Source organism: Chanodichthys erythropterus, chromosome 11 (assembly GCF_024489055.1).
Source record: "Chanodichthys erythropterus isolate Z2021 chromosome 11, ASM2448905v1, whole genome shotgun sequence".
Classification (NCBI taxonomy): domain Eukaryota; kingdom Metazoa; phylum Chordata; class Actinopteri; order Cypriniformes; family Xenocyprididae; genus Chanodichthys; species Chanodichthys erythropterus.
Window position 1 is genome coordinate 4,292,212 of NC_090231.1, and position 25,844 is coordinate 4,318,055.

Sequence of the window (25,844 nt, forward strand, 5' to 3'; positions counted from 1 at the left end):
GCCGTAAACCACTGCTGTAAGCCTTAAAGGCACCGTAACCTGTCACATGCAGTGTATAACATAACAGAGTCCAACAGGACCCAATACTGAACGTTTTCAGACATAACATTTTCCCCCCACCCCCCTGGAAACTAGAACATAACATTTAGCCCCCATTTCCCAGTGTCACTATCACCCCGTCACATAGTCCCCATGCCAGATGGGCGGGACCCTCAGTCTCTGAGGGCGTGCTGGCCGTGAAACTGCAACGGGCGCTGCTGGTGGATTACCCCCCCTCCAATCATCTCTTGGCTGTGGCTGCCAACTTAGAGCCGCTGCTGGGGACAGAGGTGATGCCGGTACGGTGGGGGCTGCAACTCTGTGCAGGCGGTTTGAGTGCCAACGAGTCCCATTCTCCAGTCTGTAAGTAGCCGGCCCCAACTGCTTAGTCACCCGCAGGGGCTCTGACCAGTATGACTGCAGCTTATTTTGGCGGTGAAGGCGTTTGACCCTGACCCAAACCCCTGGAGAAAGTGAGGGGGTTTTCACCCTATGCGTGGCATCAAACCTCTCTTTCATCTGAGCCTGCGAACTTTTCACCTGAGCTTTTGCTTTCTGGAGCCCTGGGCTCCCACGTGCCGGAGCTAGCTCAGCTCTCAAACAGTCCAGTGGTTGTTTTAGTTCACGCCCAATCATGAGCAAAGCAGGTGACACTCCTGTGGTGGAGTGCTTGGATGCCCGGATGGTTAGGAGAGTTTGGTTGAGCGCGTCGCTGAAGATTTTCCCTTCCTCCAGACAGGCTCGGATTCCATTTTTGAGAGTTTTATTCAGTCTTTCCACCCCCCCATTACTCTCTGGGTGATACACTGCCGTCCTGATGTGCTTGATGGACCGTACCATGAGAAACTCTGTGAACTCCGCAGATACAAATTGGGGCCCGTTATCCGTTGTGACGACACTGGGGAGGCCCCACCGCCCAAACAGGCTGTCTAGGCGGTCGATGATGATGTGTGCAGAGATGGAGCTCAGCTGAAAAACCTCTGGCCACTTTGAATGAAGATCGTGCACAACCAGCAGGTAGCGAGCGTGAGCAGGTGCCCCATGAAGTTCGCCACAGAGGTCAACCTGAATATGCTCCCAGGGTGAAGAGGGCCAAGGGGTCGGGGTGAGAGGGGCTGTGGTGGGCTGACCAGTTTTCCCACTCAGGAGGCAGCAAGCGCAGTTACGTACCATCTCCTCAACATCAGGGTCTATGTTGGGCCACCACACTGTGTCACGGCAGCGCTGCTTCACCTTGACCACCCCCAGGTGTCCCTCATGCGCCATGTGTAGTACTCTGGACCTGAGAATCTCTGGAACGACTGCACGGTGGCCACGGGCCAGGCACACCGCTCCCCAGCAGGAGAGCTCATTACGGAAACGGTAATAGGGAAGCAGCCTGTCATCCACTTTGGCAGGCCAGCCATCCTGGACATAGGTACGGAGCATCGTGAGGACCTCATCAGCAGCTGAGGCCTGCTGCAGCTCCGCCAGAGTGACTACTGAACTGAGGGGCCCGTGCAGGATGTGGACCCAGTCTTCGTCGCTCTCTGTGTCTGCTGTCACCCCGCCCGTCTCCTTCGTCACCGACACCGCTCTAGACAGGAGGTCAGCTACCGTGTTGGCCCGCCCAGGCAAAAACTCCAGCCTGAAGTTGTACTGGTTAAGCCGGTCAGCCCACCTCAGAAGTCTCATGGGCCTGTGCCCCGAGGCTTGAGTAGCCAGCAGTGCCGTCAGTGCTTGGTGGTCTGTGCGGATGGTGAAAGGCCTCCCGTATAGGTAAACATGCCAGCGTTCACATGCCCACAGGCAGGCCAGGGCCTCCCTCTCCCCTACTGAATACTTCTGCTCTGCAGGGGTAAGTGCCCGTGAGGCGAAAGCCACTGGCCGTTCCACCCCCTCCTGAGTCTGGGAGAGCACAGCGCCTAGCGCCTAGCGCCACCCCGGAGGCATCGCAGGTGACCATGGTGGGTGCAGTCAAGCTGAAATGGGTCAGTGTGGGTGGGGAAGTGAGCTGCTGTTTGATGATGCGCACGGCTTCGTGGCAGGCTGGGGTCCAGTCCCACGGAACATCCTTCCTGAGCAGCCGGCGCAGGGGGGCCGTTGAGTCAGAGTAGTGTGGCATGAATCTGAGATAGTAGGCGGCCATCCCCAGGAAGGACGACAGCTGGGATGGTGACTGTGGGTCTGGCAGGGAAAGAATGGCCTCAGTATGGGACACAATTGGGGCGATGCCCTCCTTCGAAAGTCTGAAGCCCAGGAACTCGACCTCCTCAACCCCAAAAATGCATTTCTCAGAGTTCAGTGTGACGCCATGCTGTTCGAAACGCTGAAAAACCTGCTCCAGGCGATCATCGTGCAGTGCGGTGGAGGGCGCATGCACCACCACATCATCCAGATAGATGGAGACACCCTGGATACCGGCCAGTATGAGTGACATTATCTTCTGAAAACAGCTCGGGGCTGATGAAAGTCCAAACGCCATGCGTTTAAATCTGAAAACCCCCACGTGCGTGACAAACGCTGTAAGGTCCATGCTGGCCGGTGCCAGAGGCACCTGCAGGTAGCCGTTACGTAAGTCCATCTTACTAAAAACAGTGGAGCCGTGGAAATGGCTAGTGAGCTCCTCAGCTGTAGGTAGGGGGTACTTATCAGGGATGATGGCTTTGTTTACATCTGTGAGGTCGACACAGAGTCGCAGTCCGCCCCCCTTTTTCTTGGCTATTACCAGGTTAGACACCCACGGTGATGCGTCAACAGGCTCTATGACGTCCGCCTCCACCAGGCGATGAAGCTCGGCCTCCACCGCATCACGGAGAGCCAGGGGATTGCGCCGAAGGGGCTGGATAATAGGGTGGACCGACAGGTCAACCGTAGGCTGGTGTACAAATCCAGTCATACGGCCCAGCCCGTTGAATAGTTGTGGGTAGCGGTCAGGCCAGGAGGTAGCGACCTGCAGGACATGCAGGCCCCTAGCATCACTCACAGTAAAACCCAGGGCAAGGAACAAGTCTAGGCCCATAATGTTAGCTCCCTTCCGGGTGATGCAGAACTTAGCGGCAGGCGCACATTGTTGATCATATCTGACGGGGAGGCGGGCCACACCCAGAGTGGAGATGGGAAAATGGCCGTAGCCTAACAGGGGTTTAGCTGCTGCGTCCAGAGGCACGTGACTGAAGAAGCGGTCATATGTGCATTTGTTCAGGATTGACACTTTAGCCCCTGTGTCCACGAGGAGTGGAATGAGAGCTGTGCCCACGCGGCATGTGCAAAGCTTGAATGAAGGCTGTGGGGTCTGTACAGTGTTTATGGGGACAGCAGCAGTATCATGGCAAGCAGGAGAGGAGCGACAGCAGCGTGCGAAGTGGTTCAACTTATGGCAGTTTCGACAACGTTTTCCCTGGGCAGGGCATGACTGATCTCTGGTTGCATGTTTAGGAGAGCCACAGTTGCTACAGCTCTTGAGCCCACTCTCCCTGGGCCCCCTGTCCACTCTCTGTACATCCAAACTGTCACTCACCCTGTCAGCTGCCTCTGCAGTCGCTGTGTGCTGAACTAACGGTGGTGATGACGTCACAGGCTCGTGCACAGCGCGAACGAACTTGCGTGCCTCTGCTAGAGCAGTTTCCAACTGCTTTCCAATTACTAAAGCATCCGCCAGTGTTGTGGAGTCTGGCTCTAGTAAAAGTCTCTCCCTCAGTTGGTTACATGACGTTTTCTCTATTAACTGGTCAACAATAAGTCCATCCTCCAAAACCCCAAAATCACAAAGTCTAGCCAGCTCACGCAATGCTGATACATAGTGGGCAACGGTTTCACCTGGCTTTTGGGTCCTCTGACGAAACTCAAAACGATGCATCCGCCGGCTTCGTCCGCAGCTGAAATGAGCCTTTAAAGCGGCCGTGGCTGTGACGTACTTATCATCCGATAAGGTGAGCGTGGCGAAGATTCGCTGGCCCTCCTGCCCGAGACAATGGCGCAGGAGCGCGCACTTCCTCGCCTCCGCGAGGTCCGAGTGTCCCAAAGCCAGCAAATAATCCTCAAACGATGTCAGCCAGCGATCCCATGGAACAGCTGGATCACCAGGAACAGGTAGGAAAGGAGGCGGTGGTGGTAAGACGAGTTCAGACATCCTCGTTCGCCAAATGTTGTGTTTGTGTAGGACTCAATAACCACACCGTGTAACTTCGTTCATATCAGATTTATCAACTGACGCCAACCTCCTGCGTTTTCCGACCTTTGCCGTAAACCACTGCTGTAAGCCTTAAAGGCACCGTAACCTGTCACATGCAGTGTATAACATAACAGGTTACAACAGGACCCAATACTGAACGTTTTCAGACATAACACTCGTACACTCTGCTTGTTACACACACAGGGATGCGCAGCAGCACGCAAACATGCCAAATATTAAAAAGAATTATGATGTAAAAAATTATGAATGTGTGCATAAAGATAAAAATGCTTTGGAATCTGGCTTGTCCATTTAGATGAGCTTGCATGCTTTAATCTCATGCATGAGCAGATCCGTTTCCTCGCTAGAGAAGCGTTCAGATTTTCCGCTTGCAAATTCGCCATGTTAATAGCAATCCGCCATGGTGCGAGCACAGCTGTCTTTTAAAGGGAATGGGAGATGAGACTCTAATCGTTTTATTGCAAATTACACCCAAAACACACACATCACTCATTAAGAGACGAGGGACAACCCTTTTAGACCATGCACTGGGTGCGCCGACCATTTTTCCCATCAATAAAATAGCAAAAGTGACACTACTTAAGTGCACTTGCACCTTGCGCTTTGGACCATGCGCTTAGATCATTAAATTAGGGCCCTTAATCTGGACAAACTGTTTCCTGTCACTTAAATAAGATGAAAATCAAAGGAGCGCATTGCCAGCAACTCCAATACAAGCCAAATGTTCCAGTAAAATCAAATGACTGATGGTGTCGAAAGCAGCTCTAATATCTAAAAGATTAAGAATAGACAGGAAACCAGAATCAGCTGCAGAAGATCATTTGTGACTTAGCACTAATAAGCACTAATAAGCAGTAATTAGGACTTTTTTTGAAGCAAAAGTTGTAGTTAATAGTTAGTTAATAGAGAGAATTGGACCTTAAACTAAATTGTGTCCAAATTCTTATCTGGGAATTTGTCTTGCAGCGCTTTTCGGCATCAGTTTGTCAACTAGAACACTTGGCGTTACATTCTCAGGAACGACTGCTTGGAGTTTTGTTTCTTCAAGAAAATTCCTAGAATTTGTTCCTGAGAATGTAACGGCAGTGTTCCTATTCATTCCTCCGGTGATTCGCCCTTTGACCCCTGACGTTGAACCCGCTGCCCTCCTCTCCGCGACAGGCGTGTTGTTTGTCTGCATCAGACTTGCAGCGCTGTGTGTTTTGCGGGCCATGACAGCTCAGGAATGCAGGAATCACATCTTCCAGGAACATCTGTGAGAAAAGTACATTGCAGATGTCTCATTGATGAATGGTGTACGTGTGTCAAGCTTTTATGTAAAAATGACAGAGGCCGGTCGTACAGTTCACAAAACACACAAGTGCCAATGTTGATTTATTTGCATTCACTCATTTTGCAGATGCTTTATCTGTGACCCGGATAAGTGCATTTAAGGAGTACACTTACACTTTATCATAGTTTTCCCTCGGAATCGAACCCATGACCTGGTGTTGCTTGTGCAATGATCAATGATCGAACAGTTGAGCTCATAAGCAACAATTAAATCATTAATGCAAGGCAAGGTATATGCTGTGGCATAGTTTGCACCGTGCTCTGCCAGTTGAGCTAATTAAACTGAAATTAATTAAGGCAAAGCAAATGGAATAACTAAAATTAATTTTGGCTGATTTGACAGGGGGATCGGATTGTACACAGAGCGCGTGAAGAACATTATGAGAAAAACAAAAAGTTTTTTGTATTAATGGATTGAGTAAAAAAAGTATGACTCAGAGTTGATGCATATAGTGTAAATGTGGTTTCCCCTTGCCTTTTTAATATCTCTGAAGCTACATTTATTTTATGAGAGATTATTTCTGGAAATGTTATTTTAGTTCCTCAGGAGATTGCTCGGGTGTAGTGTACATATATATAGTCACACTTTAAATTAGGGTCCAATTGTCACGATTAACTATTAACTAGGACTTTTGCCTCAAACTCATAATTACTGCTTATTAATAGTTAGTAAGGTAGTCGTTAAAGGATTAGTTCAATTTAAAATGAAAATTACCCCAAGCTTTACTCACCTTAAAGCCATCCTAGGTGTATACGACTTTCTTCTTTCTAATAAACAGGCAATATACTAGTAATATGCATGCTAATAAGCAAGTAGTTAATAGTGATATATAATATAATATAATATAATATAATGTGTGTGTGTGCATGCATGCGTGCGTGCGTGCGCATGTGTTTTCATTTTTAAAATGCATGAAATTCAATGTGTCATTGCTATTTTTGGACATAAAATAGTAATCAACATAATTTTAAAAGTTATGCTTGGTGTTATTGGCACAAAAATCACATACTTTTATCTGATAATACAGTTGCATGAAAAAGTATTGGAAACTCTTGCAGAATCTGTGAAAACGTGAATAATTTAAACAAAATAAGAGAGATCATACAAAAATGCATGTTATTTTTTTATTTAGTACTGTCCTGAGTAAGATATTTTACATAAAATATGTTTGCATATAGTCCACAAGACAAAATAATAGCTGAATTTATTAAAATGACCCAGTTCAAAAGTTTGTGAACCATTGATTATAAATACTGTGTGTGGTCACCTGATGATCCACGACTGTTTTTGTGTTTTGTGATGTTGTTCATGAGTCTCTTGTTTGTTCTGAGCAGTTAAACTGAGCTCTGTTCTTCAGAAAAATCCTCCTGCAGATTCTTCAGTTTTCCAGCATTTTTTGCATATTTGAACCCTTTCCAGCAGCGACTGTATGAATTTGAGATGCATCTTTTCACACTGAGGACAACTGAGGGACTCAAACACAACTATTAAAAAAGGTTCAAACATTCACTGATGCTACAGAAGGAAACACGATGCATTAAGAGTCGGGGGGTGAACACTTTTGAACAGGATGAAGATGTCACAATTTTTCTTATTTTGTTTAAATATCATTGTTTTTCATTTAGTACTTCCTTTTGGAAGCAACAGAAGATACTTGCATGTTTCCCGGAAGGAAAATTAAGTACAATTTACCTTGATCTTCAAATTCAAAAGTTTTCACCCCCCGACTCTTAATGCATCGTGTTTCCTTCTGGAGCATCAGTGAATGTTTGAACCTTTTTTAATAGTTGAGTTTGAGTCCCTCAGTTGTCCTCAGTGTGAAAAGGACCTGGATCCTGAAAAAAATGCGTCATGGTTTCCACAAAAATATTAAACTGCTGTTTTCAACATTGATAATAATAATAATAAATGTTTCTTGAGCAAATCATCATATTAGAATAATTTCTGAAGGATTGTGTGACACTGAAGACTGGAGTAATGAAATTTGCCATCACAACAATAAATTACATCTTTAAACATATTCAAATAGAAAACAGTTGTAATAACATCTCACAGTATTGCTGTTTTTAATGTAGTTTTGATTAAATAAATGCATGCTTGGTGAGCAGAAGAGACTTCTTTCAGAAACATTAAACAAATCTTACTGACCTCAAACAATAGTGATCTGAAAATGGCATTAAAATACAAACTTTACAAAAGCAAAGCTACAGTAATCTTGATGTTTTCAGATAGCCGTCTTGTTGTTGTGCTTCTCTGTTTTGTTTTGATGTGAAAAGCTGAAGGGAACATTTTTGCTGAGGTTCGTGCCGACTTTCCAAATCAGATCCTGCAGACCGTAATTCTCATATGACCTGAATGCCAACTTGAATGTAGCAAACACGAGTACCAGACGTGTTTGTCTCATTCTCTTTGTTTGTCTCTCTGGTTTGCAGGAATGGTCTTGGGCCGTCTAAGGAAGGGGAGGCGCAGTACTCTGTTGTTCACTGCACCGGCTACATCAAGGCCTGGCCGCCAGCGGGTACTTACACAAACACACTCACATCGCTTTCAGTTCAAAGCCACCGAGTCTGAGAGAAACTAACAAATGTGCAAACAAATACTCTGAAGTGTAGCGGTGCTGCGGAGTAACTAATTAAAACAAGCCATGAAATCAATTGAGTCGAGGCTAATCCATATGCTGTAAGTGTGCTTACTTTTAAATAACTCTTCCATTGAATAATTTTTACATGGGTAACACTTGACAATAAGATCCTGTTACTTAACATTACTTAATGCATTCACTAACAATAAAAAAAAAAAAAAATCAATTGTTACAGTGTTAATTAAACTTTGATAACTTTAGTTAATAAAAATACAACTGTTCATTTTTAGTTCATGTCAGCTCCATTAAATATTAACAAATACTGATTTTAATAATTCATTAGTTAATCTTGAAATGAACATTAGGAGTAATAAATGCCTTGGAAGTATTTTTCATTGTTAGTTCATGCTATGTTGTTAACTAATGTTATAAATGTTATGTTACTGGTTTCACTTGTTAATAAGTATAGTGTAATAAAGTACTTACAAATCATTTGCAAACTATAGTTTATAAACTGTACATTATATACAAATAGTTCTTCATTCATTGTTACTGTAATTAAAGTGTTATTGTTTAATAAGCTCATGTAAAGAGTTAGATAATGCTTTAACAACTTATTAACTGTAAATACTTAAGACTTTTTAGGTCACAGAAAACGTGAAAATGACATTGTGCTTTAAACCAACCGTTATTAGACATTAATTGCATTATTATTATTATTATTATTATTATTATTATTTTTAAGAGTTCATTAAAATGTTTACAATTTGTTAGTGTTTATTCGCCTTTTTTGTTAGTTAATAAAAATACTTCTCTTAATTGTTAGTTTATGTTAGCTCCAGTCCATTAAATAATATGAACAGATACAGCATTTAGTTTTAAAAAATGTATTGGTAAATGTTGAAATGAACATCAGTTAAAGTTAACAAAGTATTTTTCATTGCTCATGTTAAAGGATTAGTTCACTTTCACATTAAAATTTCCTGGTAATTTATTCATGTCTTTCTTTCTTCAGTGGAAAAGAAATGAAGGTTTTTGATGAAAATATTCCAGGATTTTTCTCCATATAGTGGACTTCACTGGGGTTCAACGGGTTGAAGGTTCAAATGTCAGTTTCAGTGCAGCTTCAAAGAGCTCTACATGATCCCAGACGAGGAATAAGAGTCTAATCTAGAGAAACCATAACCCATTTTCTAAAAAAAATAAAAATGTATATACTATTTATCCACAAATGCTCATCTTGCACTGCTCTGTGATGCGCCACACATTATGTAATCATGTTGGAAATACCGCGGTAGGGCAAAAAACTCCATCTCATTTTCTCCTCCAAATCGTCCAACATCATTGTTTAAATTTTTTTTGTAAAGGGCGTTTGACTCGAGACGTTTGTCTTTACACGTCCGCTTTGTAGATACTGGATCGGTACTTCCGCCTACGTCATGTGACCTTTCCAACATGATTACGCAATGTGTGGTGCATCACAGAGCAGTGCAAGACGAGCATTTGTGGTTAAAAAGTAGATAATTTTTTTTTTTTTCTCAGAAAATGTCAGATGGTTTCTCTAGATAAGACTCTTATTCCTCGTCTGGGATCATGTAGAGCTCTTTGAAGCTGCACTGAAACTGACATTTGGACCTTCAACCCGTTGAACCCCAGTGAAGTCAACTAAATGGAGAAAAATCCTGGAATGTTTTCATCAAAAACCTTCATTTCTTTTCCACTGAAGAAAGAAAGACATGAACATCTTGGATGACATGGGGGTGAGTAAATGATCAGGAAATTTGAATTCTGAAGTGAACTACAAATGCAAAGTGTTACTGAAACATATAAATGAACTGGTTCCAAAAAGATTCATTGAATCATTTGCATCACTGCATGTAATTCTGATGTTAAATATTCATCCATATCTGAATCCGTAGCAGTGATATGATGGAACTCAGAATGCGAATCCTCATGGCACACATTGAACTTATGCTTGAACTCCGTGAACTGTTAGAACTCTGGAATTCGGTGTTAAATTCTGTTAGAATCCTCCGGTCCGCAGAACTGTCTGGAGTTTTGGATGACTCCCACATGACTCCGGCACGCACGTTCCCCCCCGGCCTGCGATTCCTATTAGCACAACAGCATGTGTGCAGTGTGAAAGGAAGAAACAGACAGAGAATTGAGCAACCCTGAACCCAAAAGCACAAAACGTGAACTTTTTGCCTCATATCTTTGCTGGAGGTTCTCCAGGTATCCTCCGAGCACGTCTCCTACAAATTTGCCATATGTGTGTCATAAAAATTAATCACACATGCTCGGCATCCTGTTTGTTGCATAACTGCACAAAGTAAGGATAAAAATAACCCGTAACACTTGATTGTCCGTCAGTGTTGTGTCATATTGGAATGTGGTGATCTAAGCAAAGATCATATGGTTTTAATGTTAATCAGTACATTAACGGTTAGTAAACACTCTGGTCACACCAGATGGCCCTGATATGGATTGTTGATTGTTGATGAACACATCATGTGCTCTTTATTACTTAATTATTGTATGCGACCAAATGAATCCTTTCTGCTTGTATAATGCCAGCTTTTGCCAAATAAAGGCAGTAAATTAATTCAAAACATCGCATCGGTGCATCTGTAAATAGTATACAGCCGTTTTTTCCCTGAATGTGTCATTTATGCAGAGTAAACAGTGATATATATATACATATATATATACAGCCGTTCCTGTTTATTTGTATTACAGAGTCATTAGTTTTGCAAACTAGCGTTTCTTGCTCTGCCATGCGCCGCTGATGAATTGAGTTGTATTTCACTCGAGGTGACAGTTTTGCAGTGTGAATGTAGGAAGAGACCATGAAATAATGACAATAAATTGCCCATACGTCTCTCTATTCTATATTTGTATTATTCTGTATATATTTATATGCTGTTGGATGCACATAAAAACACAAAGCCAGCGAGTCTTATGAAGTGATTCTCAAGAAAACATCACAATTTACTGGTTTGAAACAGTCTAAGTCATCGAGCGCAGCAGTGCACGGCCACTTCTTCAGCATTCTTGCTTTTTTCCCATTCATTTTTCCCATAGGGATTTTAAAAAAGTCCTTGTGAAAGAGTTATAAGCCATGAACCAAAATCAACCAGTTACGAGGTGAACCACAATATTAAAAACGTTTGATTTGAAGCAAGAATTTATTTACAAGTAGGACAGAAATATATTTTACATTTATTGCCAAATATGCAATAAATAGTTTGAGAGCATAGGGAAAAAGTCTTCTGATTGGTTGAGGTTTCTCAGCAATATCTCAGTATTTAAAAAATTCTTTTAAAAGTTAAAATAAAGCAGACTGATGGCCTCAAAAAGAGCGTGTAACATACAAAATGAATAGCCTCGTAGCTCACAGTTGGTCTGTCTTAAAATGTTTATAAATTATTGTTCAAAAACAGTTCCTTTATAGAGTAAATTAATGAGTTTTTTTTACTTTTTTTTTTTACTGCACTCCATTGGCTGGACAAACCAATAGCCCCGCCCCTTGCTCACATAATTGGTTGAGCCAATTTTGGAGTATTTGAGGATAAAAGAAGTTAAATTGTTTAATATGAAAAAACATATGTGACCCGTGCTGTCAATATGAGTGGGAATGCTAATTTCGAGCTACAGGCAAAACAAGTGAAAAATGTCAATTTCGGTCAAATTTGTGTTCGTTATCACAAAAATGCGTTCATTAAGCCCTCATCTAGCAATTCCAAAGCTCAAGAAATAGCAATTAAACATCTTTATTTGTACGTTTTCTGAGAGGAGTAGAGTGAATTAAAGGATTAGTTCACTTTCAAATTAAAATTTGCTGATAATTTACTCACCCCCATGTCATCCAAGATGTTCATGTCTTTCTTTCTTCAGTCGAAAAGAAATGAAGGTTTTTGATGAAAACATTCCAGGATTTTTCTCCTTATAGTGGACTTCAGTGGACTCCAAACAGTTTCAGTGCAGCTTCAAAGAGCTCTACATGATCCCAGACGAGGAATAAGAGTCTTATCTAGAGAAACCATCACTCATTTTCTAAAAAATTTTTTTTTAAATTATATACGTTTGAACCATAAACGCTCATCTTGAACTAGCTCTCTTCTTCTTCTCTATTAGAATTCCAGCAGTGTAGATGCTGCTAAGTGTATTATTGCCCTCCACAGGTCAAAGTTTGAACTAATTGTTATATACTTGCACTAGCATATTGTATATGACAAATTAGTTCAAACTTTAAAATAATCAGGAAATTTTCATTTGAAAGTGGACTAATCCTTTAAGGGTGATTGGGACATAAGGTCAAATGGGACAGTATTTTCTCACTTAATGAGTGAAAATAAAAACTTTTTTTGCTAAGCCCTAGCTGTGAGACCACATAATTAACATGGGATACCCTCATTGGTGTGACATCACACAGGTGGGCGGGGCAAGCATCAAACAGGAAGTTGACTGTGGAACTGAGGAAAATGTCATAAGCTTTTCATAAAAAGGTCCTAAAATTGCTTCAATATTGTACAAATGTTTGATGGAAACATGAATATGATGCACTACTGCTACAAAATCAGTAATCAGTAATCAGAATTAGGTTGTTTTTATTTTGTCCCATCCACCTAACCACAATGGTGGATGGGACAGCATAATTTTGGGTGATTGGGACAGTGCTTAAAGGCTTTGATAATTAATAAAATTATTAACCTTGCAATAGTGTAAAAGTTCTGTTTGCTCTAAATACGTGGTTCCCAAACTTTTTATTTCTGCAAGCCCTAATCAACCACAAAATATTCATGAAATAGCTAGATTTTGCTAAAATAAAGTGACCAAATTCTCAAAATAGAAACTTTTTTTTTACTGATTTTGTTGCAGTAATAAACCATATGTTTCTGTTAAAGGTTCGTGCAGGTTAAATGTGTTTGTCAAACAGTTAATTAGTGATGGGCCCACCCAACATCAAATTCACATCACTTTTTTTGTAGGAATTTTGGACCAGAAACATTTTTTACTTGTTTATTTGATTTGTAAATATTTTCAACGGATTTGGTCTTTACATGTGTTGCACAGTATGAATTGTGATGGATTTATAAACGTTCAGAAATAACGTTGATCAGAAATGAACACAGACTCTTAATGGTAATGAACAGAAAAGTAAATATTGCACATAAAATTATATCAAAGTATGAACTAACATGTGCAATGCAGTAAATATGCTTACACTACCCTAAATCAGTGGAAAGATATGCTGTCCCAATTACCCAAATGTTACCAACATTTTTTTTGGCTCCGTTTACAGAAAAGTGTGTCATGCATCCTTTCATTATAATATAACATTGTTTCCTCTTCTAATGGATGGTTAACATCTTCAGTATTACAGAAATGTATCATGTGTTGGGCAGATGTTTTTAATTTAGGGGCAAAAATTAAAAAAAGTGCCCCAGTCACTCTTAATTCGCCTTTCCTTTGACTATGAAAAATGCTGTTTTTCTCTATCCGCTTCTGGACGACTGTCGTTTTAAAGCATTTCAACTTTGTGAATATTCATAACGAATTCTCAATGACATGAGTCTGAGCCAATGAAATGTGATTTTCAAACTCATGCTGGTGTAAACAAATCGATCTTACTCATGCTGCATGACAGATCCGAAGCGCGCACACAAAGACGCCTCAGACAGCGCGCGATCCCGATATACTCAGAATTACAGTATCTGTCTCACACACATTATCTGTTATGTCTTGTTTGGTTGACTGTTGGGGGAAAACATCTGATGTGTAACATCATATTAGATCCGTGTGATACAGTAGGTCTTAATATAGGCTGTCTGTCTCATTAATGTTAAACAATTGTGGAATCATGGAAAAAAAAGTTGAATATATATATATATTTATTCCTATAGATATGGTTTTGTGCCAAATTTGGTGGCATTACCAGGGATTTTAAGGTAAGGTGTTGCTGGTGATTTTGTTTTGGAGCCTTCAGAAAACTTTACCTCAATTTGCTGACTCTATCGACTTCAAATAGGTTCATTTTTCGTTGGATTCCAACAAATCGTACATCATTTTGAAGGTTTTTTAATAGAGAATGTGAATAACAATAACTCTTTTTGCCAGCACGGGTCACATATATTAAATTCTGTTGGAAATAAAGGTATAAACTTACAGGTTTTTATAGCCATCTTATAAATTGTGAAAGTATTATATTTTATTCTTCTTTTGTTCTGTCTCACTCGTATTTGTTATTCACAAAGACTCTTGTATCCTGAAAAGCTTTTTAGCCATCAGCCGTAATGAGGTCAAGGCTAAGAAGGAAGTGTGTCAACGAGAAATCGTTAATGTTATTAAAATGAGATTAAACGCATGGTTTTTGCTTAAACTAAACTCCAGGCCTGGAATCGCTCGTCCACCCTCATCTTCATCAGTGTTTACTCCAGATAAACACAGCACGCCAACATCCATGAACAATAACCGCCTCGCTACTGGTTTTGGACGACTAATATAAACCTTTACACATGAAAAAACTGAGGGAGACCTTGACCAAAAATGCCAAGCAGATGCTATTAGTGGACTGGAAAACATGTTTTGCGTAAAGATTTCCAAACAGATCCTTAAGTCGTGTTGCAAGTTGGAAAAATGAGGTACTAATAAACATGTTAGTCATCAGGACAACGCTAACTGTGACTGTTTCTGATCTTTCCACATATTTTCAGTGTTTGTTCGGACAAATGACTGTTCTTGTGTGTGTGTCTTCTTCAGGCATGACTATTCCAGATGAAGATACGGAAGCAGGTCAAACCAGCAAATACTGCTTGGTTGCGATTGGAAGACTGCAGGTATGTGTGCCAAACTTAAATGCACAGATCTCTGACATATGTGGCAACACAAACACTGGGATTACCAACCAACTAGAACACCATAGCATGCTAAAACCACTCATAAAGTCATAGCGACTCCACGGTAACATCTCCAAAGCATTGTTTTGCATATTCAAGCACCACTCGTCTTATTTTCTTTTCTTTTTTACACTTGAGTACAACTCCAATAAGAGACTGATGCATTTCTCGTTGATTCAACTTGATATTGAAAATAATTTATCTTGGTGAGTTATGATGAGTCTGGGATTTCATAATTTGAGTAATACTCTGTACAGAATAAATATAAGGATATGTTGAATCTGTCATTTAATTAGACTTTTATTTTTTGGCACATGATATTTCTGGGAACTCAATTCATTTCTCCTTATAAATAAAAAAAAAAAAGCTTGTCAGCTCTCAAATAACAAACTCATTTGTTATATTGAGTGTCAGAGCGGAAAAGTATTTCTTGTTTTAATAAATATCAGCAATATTTGAGGATTTATGGGAGGTTTTTCACCCAAAACAATAAAGTATACACTCATAAAAAAAATCAATCATTACTTAGGATCCATTAGCAGTGTGTGGTGGTGTTTCTACAGACTGTTCGTCTGTGCACACACACACACACACACACACACACACACACACACACACAAAAAAAACAGTAGCTCAAATCCTGCATAGTGCACCTTTTAAAGGAGTGGTTGATTATGATTTCACTGTTTTAAATGTGTAATGTTGCAGTTTGAGCATAAACAACATCTGCAAAGTTACGACGCTCAAAGTTCAATGCAAAGAGATATTTTCTGTTTAAGGACTAAAACAAACGGCTGGTAGGGACTACAACGAGCGTCTTCCAGTGTTGGTGACATCACTAACCCTAAAAATTTACATAAACCCCGACCCAGAGAACACTCAACAAAGGGGGCGGGGCCATGTTGGGCTGCTTTAGAGAAGAGGAAGAGTTGTTGTAGTAGAGTGTTGACATGCCTTGATTTTACACCGGACTGCTTCACAAACGAGGGTCAATTCAACACAAAAGATGAACATGACGGCACATGCTAGTGGATGAGTTGAATCAACTCCGCAGCAACTACATAAATTTATCCACTAACCATTCAGAAACGTCTAAAAGTTGTAACTTCTTCCTGAGTCTCTCCATCAGTGTCGACTCCGGTTTGAACAATGTAAGGCTGAACACCGTTACTGACAATCCTCATTTTGGCTGCGTGAGATTCTCCAGCTTTGTTGTTGTTGAGCTGTGAAAGCTCCGCCCTCTTCTGGAAAGGGGGCGGGAGCAGCAGCTCATTTGCATTTAAAGGGATACACACAAAAATGCTGTGTTTTTGCTCACTCCCATATAAGCAAATTTGACAAGCTATAATAAATGATCTGTGGGGGATTTTGAGCTGAAACTTCACACACACATTCTGGAGACACCAGAGACTTATATTACAATCTTGTGAAAAGGGGAATAATAGGTCCCTTTTAATCTTTCAAAATGTCTAATTCATTTGTTTTTGATATATTTGATATATATGTTTGATCATCTTGCCCGTCTGTTGTGTAAAGATCCGTTCATCTTGTCCCTCAGGTGACCAGCTCTCCAGTTTCCATGGATATGAACGGACTCTCTGTGCCAACAGAATTCCTTTCCCGCCACAACTCGGATGGCATTATCACATTCGTGGACCCTCGTTGCATCAACGTGATTGGCTACCAGCCTCAGGTCATTTTCATTGAACGTGTCGTGCAGTATTATATTAATGCACAGTTACAGGAACTAAAGCAGTGCTTTAATAATTATGTCCTGCTTATTTATTTGAGATGCATTTGATCTTAATCACAGATTCATTACATGAATAATGGAGAATAATGGAGGTTCTTGAAATGGTCAAAATGTTTCAGTTATTATTGCTGTCTGTTATCTGTGTTTAACAAGCACTAAGAGCTTGTATAAAACGTTCGTTGTATTGGGTTTACACAGGATCTTCTTGGTAAAGACATTCTGGAGTTCTGCCACCCAGAGGACCAGAGCCACCTGCGCGAGAGCTTCCAGCAGGTGCGTCACCCAGACCTCAGCCAACAGCAAGTGGAGATCTAGGCCATGTTTACACCTGGTGTTAAGATGTGTTTTGATCAATCGGATCACAAGTAGACGAGGGAGACACATTCCCGTTTACACCTGATGTTTTAATCCGTCTCTTTTTATCCACTTTCAACCACTTCTGTCCTGATTTCTTCTAGGGGAGGGTCTATGGGTGGGTAAATGTATGGGTTTTTTCAGATCTTTTGATCTAATGAAATAAGCTTGTGAAATTTACATATTCGACCACATGAGCGTTTGCACTATGAAAGCAATCCAGTCAGATGTGTTGTCAGCTACCTCTGGAAGTGAGTTCTTCTGATTGGTTCATTGTTTTGAAACTGACATTGATGAGCGAAAAAGTTGAAATTCTTTTAAAACTTGACACGCCGTCTTAAAACTGTGGCGCTCATGTGCGAGGAGCTTCAAAGACAAGAGCGTAACGGTCAAACACATCCGTCTAGTGCATTTACATAGAAAAACAATGGAAAAGTAGCGCATTGGAACAGAAAAACGCATTCTGTGTGAACGGCCCCTAATATCACCGTATGAGTAAATTTATTCCATGATAACGTTAAATGTCACAATATAGTCATTTTTGCTTTAAATATGTTTTTTATAATATCAGAACTTTAGGGAAAAAGAGCAAATGAATGCCGTCTTAAGACAGGCTCTTTAAAAATGAATATTTAAAATAGGCATCACATTACAAGATGCGGCACAGAGTGCTAAACTCCTGTTAAGACTGTTCACGCTTATTGTTATTTTTATAGTAATCTGCAGGCAAAACTCACTCCTTGAGGTGTTTTTCATGTGATTATATCCATGACAAGAAATGCTGTTCCTAATTTTAGGAGAATGTCTAAGATGAGGCGACTTAACTGAGAACTTGATAGTCTCCAAAGCGACGAAACTGCAACCTCTGGGCTCTGGGGTGACGACATGTGAACGTTGCTTGCCAATAAAAACAAGCTCTTCTCAACGCCCCACAGTCCCTAGATTCCCCTCTCCAGTCAGCACTAGGAAGTGAACTCCAGTGCTGTTTGGTTAGTCATTCAGAAGCACTAGCTGAGACTCTCTGTGGAGTCAGTTAATAGGTGTTGATTGGCCACCGCTGAGAGTTTCTCAGAGTCCGTCGAGTACCTGTGGAGTACGGCAGAGGGTGGTCGAGTGGACACTTCCCCGCTCTTCACCGTTTCTTCTGTTGTTGTTGTTTGTCTTTCTCCTGTTGTATCCTTAAACCAAGTAGGGCTGGGCAATATGGCCAAAAATATTATCATGAAATTTTCATATTCATTTAACTATATATGTTCGTTTACCTACCATTAATGGGGAAGGAAATGCTTTCCACATATTGTTAGACCTTAGGAATGAACATGTAAACTTGACAATTAAACTCCACAGATTAGCTCCATTTTAAAGGATTAGTTCACTACAGTATTAAAATGTCCTGATAATTTACTCACCCCCATGTCATGTTCGTGTCTTTCTTTCTTCAGTTGAAAAGAAATGAAGGTTTTCCAGGATTTTTCTCCATATAGTGGACTTCACTGGGGTTCAACGGGTCCAAATGTCAGTTTCAGTGCAGCTTCAAAGAGCTCTACATGATCCCAGACGAGGAATAAGAGTCTAATCTAGAGAAACCATCAGACATTTTCTAAAAAAAATACAAATTATATACTTTTTAACCACAAATGCTCGTCTTGCACTGCTCTAAGATGTGCCACGCATTACATAATCACATTGGAAAGGTCATGCGGACGTAGGCGGAAATACTGCATTAGGGCGAAAAACTTCACCTCATCATCCGACATCATTGTTTTATCTTTGTTTTTTCAAAGGTTTGCATGTTCACTTTGTGAACACTGGATCGATATTTCTGCCACTTCACGCATGACCTTTCCAACATGATTACGTAATGTGTGGCACATCACAGAGCAGTTCAAGACGAGCATATGTGGTTAAAAAGTATATAATTTGTATTTTTTTTAGAAAATGGCTGATGGTTTCTCTAGATAAGACTCTTATTCCTCGTCTGGGATCATGTAGAGCTCTTTGAAGCTGCACTGAAACTGACATTTGGACCTTCAACCCGTTGAACCCCAGTGAAGTCCACTATATGGAGAAAAATCCTGGAATGTTTTCCTTAATTTCTTTTCCACTGAAGAAAGAAAGACATGAACATCTTGGATGACATGGAGGTGATTAAATATTCAGGACATTTTAATACTGTAATGAACTAATCCTTTAAAATGGAGCTAATCTGTGGAGTTTAATTGTCAAGTTTACATGTTCATTCCTAAGGTCTAACAATATGTGGAAAGCATTTCCTTCCCCATTAATGGTAGGTAAATGAACATATATAGTATAAATTATCAGGAAATTTAAATTCAAGTGAACTAATCCTTTAATTTTGAGCCTCATGAAATTTTTTATTTTTCCCGAAATTTTTTTGTTTTCCATTTTATTTTTTGGGGGGATTCTGCGTTTTATGATTTAATACAAATTTCTATAAACTTTAACAATTTAATAATTCTTTTAAATGTAATCCAATGAAAAATAACAATTAATTTGCAACAAAACATTGCATTTTTATTTTTTGTCAAATAAGATGCTGCACAACAGAACTGTATACATTTATAGCATAGATGAAAAAATATATTGTATGATATTCCTTAGAAATAATAATATTATTATCATTATTACTTTGAGAAGTACATTTTAGTGTATAGTAGTGATATATTTCCGTCATAATCTCTTGAAGTTAAACCAAACTTTTCTCATATCTTGTCAAGTGACTTTCAGGGCAGCTCTGGAGATGAAATTCATGTGTTTATGTCCTCATATATCGAGACTGCAGACGCTGAAAACACTGCCTCAAAATAGCAAAACGCCAACAATGCACCTGAACACACCTCGTTTTCAGAGCAGCACGCTCATGGGCGAACAGATGGATGCGAGTGCATTTGCCATTTAAACAACATGCCGCTGGATGTGAAAATGATAACTCTATCTGGCTGAAACTAGCAGAGAAACACATGCGTTGCACCTGACGTCACATTGCACCAGTTGTATACAGGGCCCTGGTTATCAGTGTAAATCGCGATCTCGATATGATATCGTTTATCGCCCATCCCCAACCTCAAGTTGTTTTGGCTTCGCTTCTTACTCTTCCTGCCGGATCGCATCTTTTCCTGCTCTTTTCCTCATCCTACCTCTTCATCTTTGTTCTTTTACAAGAACTCACTGTCTTTCTGTAATCCTGCTCTTTATTCCCCTTTTTCTTTGTCTTCAACTACCTGTCTGCTATCATCAGTATTCCCTTCAGCTCCTGAGATCCACACACATTTATGCCAACCGTGTGTGTGTGAGGATGATATTGTGGGCACTTGAAGGGTGGGCGCAGTGTCTTTACTCCCTAGATGATTGTGCCCTCTATATTACGTGCTCCGCTTCTCAAAAGACCCTCGAATCCTCCGCCTCACTTTTCCCAGAAGGCCAAGGTTGAGTGGTCAGGTACGCCACAAAGAGATTTGTCAAAGTACTTTCGCCGTTTCTCTCCGTAGGTCTGTTGACGGCTGATAAAGACCCCTCTGGCTGACATCCAGAAAAGCCTTCAGATAACTACTTCTGCGAAACTCAAGACCACACGCGTGCGGCGGCGTACACAAGCAGACGCTCACATAGACACCTGTTTCTGAGTCTTATCTGTCTCTTATCTTGTACTTGTGAAGCCAAGTGGAACAAAAGCCGACAATTTATGCGTAGCGAGACGTTGAAAGGCGGGAGATTGTGTGTTATTCTTGGCGTGTGGTGGAGATATTGAGTCCCAGCAGATGTCAGAGGCTAGAACAATATACATTCACGGGGCTTGCTCCAAATCATTTGATTTTGAGGACTACTGGATTCTTACCTGACAGATTTTTTACCGTGTGAAGATGAAGAGAACATTTGTCATAGAAGAATGAAGGATGAAATCCATGGAGAGATATAAATCTAAGATCCTGCCCTGATATCACAATCCAGAATTCCCTGGCTTCCCTGAAGTCGACTTTAACTCTAGATTGACCCTGTAATACACATTCCTGGTCTTATAATTTAATCAAATCTGATTTAATAACTCACTTTAATATTAAAAAGACCTCCCTATTTGGTGGAAACCACAAATCCCTCTTATTTTCCAGCGCCCATCTTCATTTTGGTAAATTTATCCTTCTGCAGTTGATTGAGCTGATGAATGTATTAACTAACATGAACTAATAGTGAACAATACATTTGTGCTGTATTTATTCATCTTAGTTAATGATGTTCATTGATTGTTCATGTGATTTCACAGTTCATTAACTTATGTTAATAAATACAACAATTGATATTAGTATTGTATTAGTAAATGTTGTAATTAACAAACTAAGATTTAATAAGTGCAGTTCATTCTTTATTCATGTTAACTAAATGTGTTAACATGGCATTTTGTTATTATTTTTTTATTATTTATATACTCTTTTAGTGTTTATTTATATTTTTAATAACATTTTAAATTGATATTTCATAATTATAATTAATTTGTAAACTTTTATTTTTTCATTTTAGATTTAAGTTTTAGTGTTTTGTGCTTTTGTCATTTTTTTTTAATTACTTTTGTTTTGTTTTTTTAATATATTTCTATTTTAGCTTTAATTTAGTTCTAGTAATTTTATTACTACAACTTACTTAACTCATGTGCATCAATTAAAAAAGTTACACATAAATCCATAGAGGACAAAAATGTCTGTCAAAAAACCCATAAAAACATGAAGCACATATTTAAGTGTATATATATATATATAACCCATGAGTTATAGATATAGGTTTAAGTTTATGAAAATAATTTATGAACATTATTTTATATAAAATATACAGCTATGGAAAAAATTAAGAGACCACTCCAAGTTCAGAAATCAATGTTAAGTGGTCTCTTAATTTTTTCCATAGCTGTATATTTTATTAAACATTTTGAACTCTAAAACTACCAGAAAATCAAAGTCCTAAATCAAAATAAGTTGTGTTCCAAATTTGAGGTTGATATGTCAAAAAATGAGCTTTCAGTAAGATTTTGTTTGGGCGCAGTACCAAATTTCTCCATTAGACGGCATCAAATCTCCGCTGGTACACACAGTGGCTGGATTTGTGATTTGCAGTAGAGTTTTTCTCTCTCAAATATTACATGCACACACACAGTTTTTAATACACACATACAAACCACACTCTGACATCCACACCAACACACCCATACAATTATAGCTGCATAATTTATCAAATTGACCCTAAAATATGCAGAAGCAGAAAACAGGAATAAAGAGAGTATTTGCTTTATAGGCCAAACCTGAGAAAATGGCACCATCTGGTAAAAAATAGTTGTATAGTTAAATGACCCTGGGATTAAACATTGCAGAGATATTTATGTCCTTAAGGTCCTGAGATGAACTATTTCGTGTTACTAGTGTAAAATAGATTTTTTTTTAAAGGAAATGGGGGTGAAATAGTAAAATTCCAATAAAAATACACATCTGAGCCAAAAATTTTACAGATGGCATTAACAAAAAAACAAAATTATCAAAAACATAAGGTCACACAAGGGTTAAACTTATTTCAGTTTTTCAGTTTTTTCATTTAAGTTTCAGCTTTGTCTCACTTAATGAAGACAAGTTTTAATCATATTATTTTTAGTTTACAACACTTGTGTTAGTATAACAATGCTGTTTGTTATACACAGGCATGTAAGTATAATTTCTTAATTTCATGGTTCATCGAAGGCCTACATTTGCTAAATGATTAAACTGTTTTCTGTTGTTGCATCTGTTTTAAATCTAAAAGCCGCTTTTCACTTTACATTATGTTTGGGCTCATTTGAAGAATATAGAGATCTGGACTTTTTTTTTGTTATCAGTTTAAAAGAATGTCGATAAACATCTAAAATTAACCAATATATCAGTTATTGGCTTCAGAATGTAAATGATTATCAGTATTGGCTAAAATTTCAATATTTATACGTCCTTAATCAAAATTGAGTTGCAATTTCATGTTGGATTAAAGGCCGTGTTATGATGTTCATTGATGTTTCCCAGTATATTAAACTCCATGTAGCATTTAGAGACACTTTTTTTCATTCTGTGATGACTAAAAGCAATCACCAGGATGTTTTTCTGTTTTATGCATGTGCTTACTGTTTACTATCTACACTTCTTAGTTTCTTACTACCAAGCAGTCTTGTTAAAATCACCCTTCGGTGACTCTACAGTCTTACAATAAAATAGAAGAACTAGAGAAGAACTATTTTGGGTTTTCCAAAGAACCTTTCAGTAAACGGTTCCTTAAAAGAGCCACTTTTGTTCTTAGTGTGAAAGTCATTTTAATAATCTGTTGTGGAATGGAATGGTTCTTTAGAACCACTGATGCCAATGAAGAATCTTTATTTTTTAAGTTTGTATTTGCAGCTCTTTTCACATAAATGTCAAAGCAGCGTAAAGTGCTTCTGTTGAGAGGTGCGTTGAAGCCCTGATGTGAGTCATGTGACCTCAGGTTTGGTTTGAGCATTGACACTATGAACTCTGGGTTCTGTTTCAGAAGGAAGAGGTGACTTTGTGTCTTTCCCTCCCTCCTGATATTTCTCGAGCCTAAAGGGAAAATGGCCTCTTGTCGCCAAGAATAATATCCCATATCCTCTCTCCTCTCTCAAAGCAGGATATACATCTGAAATGTCAAGTTTCTCTTTATTTTCTTTTAACTCGCTGTTTTTTTTTTTTTGTTTTTTATACTCACTTGAAGTGCTGCCGGCTGTGCCGTTTGTTTAAGAGCCATTTTCAGCAGATGCTTTATAAGGTTTTTGAACTCAGAAGATCTCTCTCGTTGTCTTTCATGCTCTGTTGAGTGGAAAGTAGTTTTCTCTGGGCAGAGCTTTTTATTTAAAGCAATCTCTGTACTTGAATGGACAAACATGGCTTTAAGTGACAATAGAGGCAGCATGTGGATGCAGTCCAGAGTCCAACATTTGCTCGATAAGCCAGTCTGGTTCCTCATACATATTTTTTATTTTTTTGCATCTGTAATGTGAGGAATAGTCCCACATGGAGTTCTCAAAGGGAGAAAAAAAAACTTTATACATCCTAGATGAACCAATGATGGTCAATTTTCCACTGCTGTTCTTAATTCCTAAAGCCAATTTGTATTCACATTTGGTCAATTTTGAATCCGTGTGGGGGACTTTGGTAATACGTTTGGTATTTGTTGTAGGAACTGAATTTTCTTCTCTTAAAGGAAGATATTTTGAAGAATGTGGGAAAGCAAAGGGTCATTCCATGTCAACTCAACCAGAGGTCCCTGGCTCAAATTTTCGATTTTGTTAATATTTTCTCTGTAGAAAGACAAACATGAATAGTGATGAAATCCAAAATATTAAATGTCACAGATGAATATTTACTGACCACTTTGTACACCTGAGATTTGGAGCCAGTTTAGAGGGGTGTAAAATGACTTTAGAAAGATGGCAGCATCATTATTTTATTTTTACACAGAGATTGGTCTATTAGTAAAATCTGTTGACTTTAGCAATCTTTGTTTCATTATATGCCAACAGTGACATTTCAAAAATGTCAAAAAGCACTACTTTTATTTTTTGCCTCAAGTTTGCATGCCTGTAACTCAAGAAGTATTAAAGAGATCTGAATATCATTTTAGATTCTGGTTCATAACAAACTTTCCTTTTGGTATCTTCATTTTAAAGATGGTTCAGTCCCAGAGATATGGGGATCTTAATGCGGCTCCATGAGTAAATTGGTCAATTTTACCTGTTTTCAGTGGTCAAAAAACAAACATGGGACACTTTGCATACAGCTGATACTTTTTTTTCTTTTAAAGAGGAATATTTAAAAAACAGACATTCCTCCTTAAATGCAGTAAGTATCAGCCATGTGCAAAGTGAACTACATTTGGTTTTCAATCACTGAAAATGGGTAAAATTCAACAATTTGGAGATGGAGTCACATTGTGGTCCCTATGGGACTGAACTATATAGGGCCTTGAAAATGATGATTCCAAAAGGAAAGTTTATTAAGAATGAAAATCTAGAAGGATATAGAAAGATATCTTGAATACTTCTAGAGTTACAGGCATGCAAACTTTGGAAAAGTTTCAAGCAAGTGTGTTTTATGCAACTGAGTTGATAGAAAAACATGATACACATTTCTAGTTTCAACATTATTTGTTCTTCAGATATTTCTCTTTAAAAGAAAAAAATATCAGCTGTATGCGTAGTGACCCATATTTGGTATTTGACCACTGAAAATGTGTACAATTTACCAGTTTACTCATGGAGCCGCATTAAGATCTCCACATCTCTGGGACTGAACCATCTTTAAAATGAAGATGCCAAAAGCAAAGTTTGTTATGAACCAGAATCTAGAAGGAGTTTAAGATATCTTTAATACTTATTGAGTTACAGGCATGCAAACTTGAGGTAAAAAACACAAGAAGTGCTTTTTGCCATTTTTGAACTGTTGGCATATAATGAAACAAAGATTGCTAAAGTCAACAGATTTTACTAATAGACCAATCTCTGTGTTATAATAAAATAATGATGCTGCCATCTTTCTGAAGTCATGTTTACACCCCTTTAAACTGGTTCCAAATCTCAGCTGAAAATGGTCATTTTGATCCCCTCTATAAATCAGTGGATTACTATTTAATGTTTTGGATTTCATCACTATTTATGTTTGTCTTTTTACAGAGAAAAT

The 25,844-nt window shown here is 39.2% G+C and overlaps 1 protein-coding gene across 9 annotated transcripts in view; it reads left to right on the plus strand.

The window, feature by feature from the left end:
* arnt2 (aryl-hydrocarbon receptor nuclear translocator 2) overlaps positions 1 to 25,844 on the plus strand; it is a 108,379-nt gene that overhangs the window by 45,085 nt on the left and 37,450 nt on the right. For all 9 annotated transcript variants that reach the window (XM_067401069.1, XM_067401070.1, XM_067401074.1 and 6 more), the window contains 4 exons: positions 7,979 to 8,064; positions 14,890 to 14,966; positions 16,585 to 16,719; positions 16,978 to 17,052. In XM_067401069.1, the coding sequence (XP_067257170.1) occupies positions 7,979 to 8,064; positions 14,890 to 14,966; positions 16,585 to 16,719; positions 16,978 to 17,052 (373 nt within the window). The remainder of the gene's footprint in view (positions 1 to 7,978; positions 8,065 to 14,889; positions 14,967 to 16,584; positions 16,720 to 16,977; positions 17,053 to 25,844) is intronic.